Genomic DNA, 6,000 nt, shown 5'->3' on the forward strand with positions numbered 1-6,000 from the left:
ATAGAAAGGACTCGTCCCTATAACACATTCCTTATACAGGGTGGCATATATAGTTAAAAAAAAAAAAAAACTGTTAGGCCCTGTCAAACCAGTAAAGCGTGGCACTTTATAACAGGTTTGTCAGGTTGTAACAACCGGAAAAGGTCTCTTCACACAATAGTGCATTACATTAAAGGGTGTGAATAGTACTTTCATCCCTACATGAATTGAGGTCTGACACTTTGAAGGGAATATTTGGAAGGGAATTGATTTATGTTCATACCCTACAGCAGTGTTTCCCAACCAGGGTGACTCCAGCTGTTGCAAAACTACAACCCCCAGCATGCTGGGAGTTGTAGTTTTGCAACAGCTGGAGGCACCCTGGTTGGGAAACACTGCTGTAGGGTATAAATCTACATAAACTGATACACTACACTCTTCCAGCCTTCATGACAGTACGTTAACGCGTGTGGGATATACCGTTGTGTCCTGCGCTGGATTTTCCACAGTGGTATCTGCACCGCCAAAAATCCTTAGAAGGTTACACTAAATTCAATATAATTCACAGCAAAAAAAAAAAATCAGCCACAGCCTAAACACGTAGTGTGAAGAGTATATCTAACCCCTGTGAATATAGCCCTAGAACGTATTATGCTGCAGATTACAGGATCACTAGGTAGGTAAATCTGCATGTAGGAACATACCATAAGTGCAACAAAGAGTTAAATAAGTATTTTTTTTTTGTTTTTTTATAATACATACATTTCTAGTATATGTTCATGAAAAAGACTCAAGATAGTAATTATTGGAGTGCGCTGAGTTCATAAAAGTCAATGGGCCCATTACAGGTACACGGTGGTGTATGTCAGTATACCTTTCCCTGACATACTGGTGACGTGTAGCATTTCTGAGGTCAACATAGCCTCAATGACATTTGATCACAATGCAGCACATTTAAAGCATAATAACTCTTCTGACACTAGAAGCAGGATGTGCGTTCAAATCTCCTGGTAACTCTGTAGCCGGAGACTGGACCAAGACGGCAGAGATCAGGATTCATATAGCGGTAGGCTAGAGCTACAAGGTTGCTGGGAAATTAAATGAGATATCTGATGTGTGTGTGTATATATCTATATCATAGTGGACATGTGTCTACTTCTGACCTGCATTCTTCATGAAATAATGGCACCTGTACCCATCAAGAAATAGGGTCCCCTGACCTCTGCCCCACCCAGTGCAGCTACATCCAGGTGAGGACAAGGCAGAGAAGGGCCTGGGATGATAGAAATAGCCGGGATTTATATAGGAGTCCCTATAAACTGTGCAGACCCCTTATAAGACGTTCACATTTCTTACAGAGAATACAGAAAGGGGTGGTCTTTATACATCCAGATGTCACACTGCCTGGTAAGAAGCTTGTACATATGTATGGGATGGGGGTGACCCTGCCTGGTAAGAAGCCAGCACGGTAAAAAGGGGGGGGGTGTATCGGTGCCTGTATGTCAGTATGGTGGGGGGTTCCTGTATGCCACTATGGTAGGGGGGTGCCTGTATGTCACTATGGTGGTGGTGGGGGGTGCCTGTATGTCACTATGGCGGTGGTGGGGTGTGCCTGTATGTCACTATGGTGGTGGTGCGGGGGGTTCCTGCATGTTACTATGGGGGTGACTCTTCCTGGTAAGAAGCCGGTATGTCACTATGGTGGTGGTGGGGGGGTTCCTGTATGTCACTATGGTAGGGGGGTGCCTGTATGTCACTATGGTGGTGGTGGTGGTGGGGGGTGCCTGTATGTCACTATGGTGGTGGTGGTGGTGATGGGGGGGGGGGTGCCTGTATGTCACTATGGTGGTGGTGGGGGGGTTCCTGTATGTCACTATGGTAGGGGAGTGCCTGTATGTCACTATGGTGGTGGTGGTGGGGGGGGGGGGGTGCCTGTATGTCACTATGGTGGTGTTGGGAGGTGCCTGTATGTCACTATGGTGGTGGGGGGTGCCTGTATGTCACTATGGTGGTGGGGGGTGTCTGTATGCCACTATGGTGGTGTTGGTGGTGCCTGTATGTCACTATGGTAGGGGGGGTGCCTGTATGTCACTATGGTGGTGGGGGGTGCCTGTATGTCACTATGGTGGTGGGGGGTGCCTGTATGTCACTATGGTGGTGGGGGGTGCCTGTATGTCACTATGGTGGTGGGGGGTGCCTGTATGTCACTATGGTGGTGGGGGGTGCCTGTATGTCACTATGGTGGTGGGGGGTGCCTGTATGTCACTATGGTAGGGGGGGGGTGCCTGTATGTCACTATGGTAGGGGGGGGGGGTGCCTGTATGTCACTATGGTGGTGGTGGGAGGTGCCTGTATGTCACTATGGTGGTGGTGGGAGGTGCCTGTATGTCACTATGGTGGTGTTGGGAGGTGCCTGTATGTCACTATGGTGGTGGTGGGGGGTGCCTGTATGTCACTATGGTGGTGGTGGGGGGTGCCTGTATGTCACTATGGTAGGGGGGAGGTGCCTGTATGTCACTATGGTAAGGGGGTGCCTGTATGTCACTATGGTGGTGGGGGGTGCCTGTATGTCACTATGGTGGTGGGGGGTGCCTGTATGTCACTATGGTAGGGGGGGGGGGTGCCTGTATGTCACTATGGTAGGGGGGGTGCCTGTATGTCACTATGGTGGTGGTGGGTGCCTGTATGTCACTATGGTGGTGGTGGGTGCCTGTATGTCACTATGGTGGTGGTGGGGGGTGCCTGTATGTCACTATGGTAGGGGGGAGGTGCCTGTATGTCACTATGGTGGTGGGGGGTGCCTGTATGTCACTATGGTGGTGGGGGGTGCCTGTATGTCACTATGGTGGTGGGGGGTGCCTGTATGTCACTATGGTGGTGGGGGGTGCCTGTATGTCACTATGGTGGTGGGGGGTGCCTGTATGTCACTATGGTGGTGGGGGGTGCCTGTATGTCACTATGGTGGTGGGGGGTGCCTGTATGTCACTATGGTAGGGGGGGGGGTGCCTGTATGTCACTATGGTAGGGGGGGGGGGTGCCTGTATGTCACTATGGTGGTGTTGGGAGGTGCCTGTATGTCACTATGGTGGTGTTGGGAGGTGCCTGTATGTCACTATGGTGGTGGGGGATGCCTGTATGTCACTATGGTGGTGGTGGGGGGTGCCTGTATGTCACTATGGTGGTGGTGGGGGGTGCCTGTATGTCACTATGGTAGGGGGGGGTGCCTGTATGTCACTATGGTGGTGGGGGGTGCCTGTATGTCACTATGGTGGTGGGGGGTGCCTGTATGTCACTATGGTAGGGGGGGGGTGCCTGTATGTCACTATGGTAGGGGGGGGGTGCCTGTATGTCACTATGGTAGGGGGGGGTGCCTGTATGTCACTATGGTGGTGGTGGGGGGTGCCTGTATGTCACTATGGTAGGGGGGGGGTGCCTGTATGTCACTATGGTGGTGGGGGGTGCCTGTATGTCACTATGGTGGGGGGGGGGTGCCTGTATGTCACTATGGTAGGGAGGGGGTGCCTGTATGTCACTATGGTAGGGGGGGGGTGCCTGTATGTCACTATGGTAGGGGGGGGTGCCTGTATGTCACTATGGTAGGGGGGAGGTGCCTGTATGTCACTATGGTAGGGGGGTGCCTGTATGTCACTATGGTGGTGGGGGGTGCCTGTATGTCACTATGGTAGGGGGGAGGTGCCTGTATGTCACTATGGTAAGGGGGTGCCTGTATGTCACTATGGTAAGGGGGTGCCTGTATGTCACTATGGTGGTGGTGGGAGGTGCCTGTATGTCACTATGGTGGTGTTGGGAGGTGCCTGTATGTCACTATGGTGGTGGGGGATGCCTGTATGTCACTATGGTGGTGGTGGGGGGTGCCTGTATGTCACTATGGTGGTGGTGGGGGGTGCCTGTATGTCACTATGGTAGGGGGGAGGTGCCTGTATGTCACTATGGTAGGGGGGTGCCTGTATGTCACTATGGTGGTGGGGGGTGCCTGTATGTCACTATGGTGGTGGGGGGTGCCTGTATGTCACTATGGTAGGGGGGGGGTGCCTGTATGTCACTATGGTAGGGGGGGGTGCCTGTATGTCACTATGGTGGTGGTGGGTGCCTGTATGTCACTATGGTAGGGGGGAGGTGCCTGTATGTCACTATGGTAGGGGGGAGGTGCCTGTATGTCACTATGGTGGTGGTGGGTGCCTGTATGTCACTATGGTGGTGGGGGGTGCCTGTATGTCACTATGGTGGTGGGGGGTGCCTGTATGTCACTATGGTGGTGGGGGGTGCCTGTATGTCACTATGGTAGGGGGGAGGTGCCTGTATGTCACTATGGTAGGGGGGAGGTGCCTGTATGTCACTATGGTGGTGGTGGGTGCCTGTATGTCACTATGGTAGGGGGGGGTGCCTGTATGTCACTATGGTAGGGGGGAGGTGCCTGTATGTCACTATGGTAAGGGGGTGCCTGTATGTCACTATGGTAGGGGGGGGGGGTCTGTATGTCACTATGGTAGGGGGGGGTCTGTATGTCACTATGGTGGTGGTGGGGGGGGGGGGGGTGCCTGTAAGTCACTATGGGGGTGGTGGGGGGTGCCTGTCACTATGGGGGTGACTCTTCCTGGTAAAAAGCCGGTATGTCAGTACGGGATGAGATGACTCCAGGCCTAACACCTACACACACTGATGGATGACCAGGTAACAACCCATGTTGTCAGCTGGGAGGGCAGACATGTTGCTAATGGTGGAGAACTATCACTACCATTACCACCGGGATGTGACCATGCTTACCTTACACTCGGCAAACTCCTTCCCTTCCTCACAGAAGCTGACAGGAGCCAGACCGGGCAGGTAGAAAGCAGCACCGGGCCTGAGGGCGGCCGCCAGCAGGAGAACAAGCAGGGCACAGCTCGCCATCACAGTTCTAGGCTGCAGAGCACAAGACGGCGAAGGCTCCGGCTACAATCGCTTCCTGCTTCTCAGACACGTCACCCGCTCTGACGTCACATAGAGGACTCCGAGAACCTGGCCCAGCCGCCGCCTGACCAGCGCTCTCCGCCTTCACTTCCGGGTCCGGCCTGTCACGTGACGGATGCTGATTGACAGGCTATACAGGTTGGTTCCTAGGCAACGGGATTTCGTTTTGGCGGACGTGTTGTGAGACTAGGATTCGTATCTGCCCCCGAATTATCCATTATATATTGGGGAGTGGGACCCATGTAGACATGTCAGGTTCTTCACATAGTGAGCCACTAACATGGTGTTTTCCACACAGTATGTCTTCATCTGTTGCAAAACTACAACTCCCAGCATGCCCCGACAACAAAAGGCTATCGGGGCATGCTGGGAGTTGTAGTTTTGCAACAGCTGGAGACGCACTGTTTGTAAAACATTGCTCTGGCTGGGTTCACACCTCGTTTTTGCAATACAGTTCCCGGATTCCTCAAAACCTGACTAAACGGTATCAAAATGTGTGTTAAAATTTTAATCCGTATATGGTTTGAAAAATTATCTCCGGTTCCATCCGTTTTTTAAGAAAAAAACTTAAGTTTTTAACTTTTCATTCCATTATGAATAAAGTTTCACTTGTTTGATTGAAACTCCCCCCAAAAAAACGTGCAAAGTCAAAAACTGTATGGGGAAGACCGGATGGAACTGTACGGATATACGGTTCTGACTCCCATGTAAAAAAAAAAACATTTCAATAAGGTTTTTAATTCGGACCAAAAACCGTGGTAGGCTATGGTTTTGGGTACGGGATGCAAAACAGACACGACCTGATGCATCTTTTGGCATACGGTTTTCAATGGAGAGTCAATGCATAAGGTTTTCAATATGGTCCCATACGGTTTTCAAATTGAAAACGTATACGGGAACTGTATTGTAAAAACAGGGTGTGAACCCAGCCTGACACAAGCTTTCCCAACCAGGGTGCCTCCAGCTGTTACAAAATTACAACCTCACTGCATACCTGGACAGCCAAAGGCTGCCCTCGCATGCTGGGAGTTGTTGTTTTGCAACAGCTGG

At 51.7% G+C, this 6,000-nt stretch overlaps 1 protein-coding gene across 1 annotated transcript in view; it reads right to left on the reverse strand.

Annotated features, from left to right (window-relative positions):
* Positions 1-5,059, reverse strand: part of TM9SF2 (transmembrane 9 superfamily member 2) — a 70,327-nt gene extending 65,268 nt beyond the window's left edge. Inside the window, exon 1 of the mRNA XM_056555693.1 lies at positions 4,765-5,059. Within this exon, the coding sequence (XP_056411668.1) occupies positions 4,765-4,890 (126 nt within the window). The 5' untranslated portion in view covers positions 4,891-5,059. The remainder of the gene's footprint in view (positions 1-4,764) is intronic.
* Positions 5,060-6,000: the final 941 nt, after the last annotated feature.

Source organism: Hyla sarda, chromosome 2 (genome assembly GCF_029499605.1).
Source record: "Hyla sarda isolate aHylSar1 chromosome 2, aHylSar1.hap1, whole genome shotgun sequence".
NCBI classification, from domain to species: Eukaryota; Metazoa; Chordata; class Amphibia; order Anura; family Hylidae; genus Hyla; species Hyla sarda.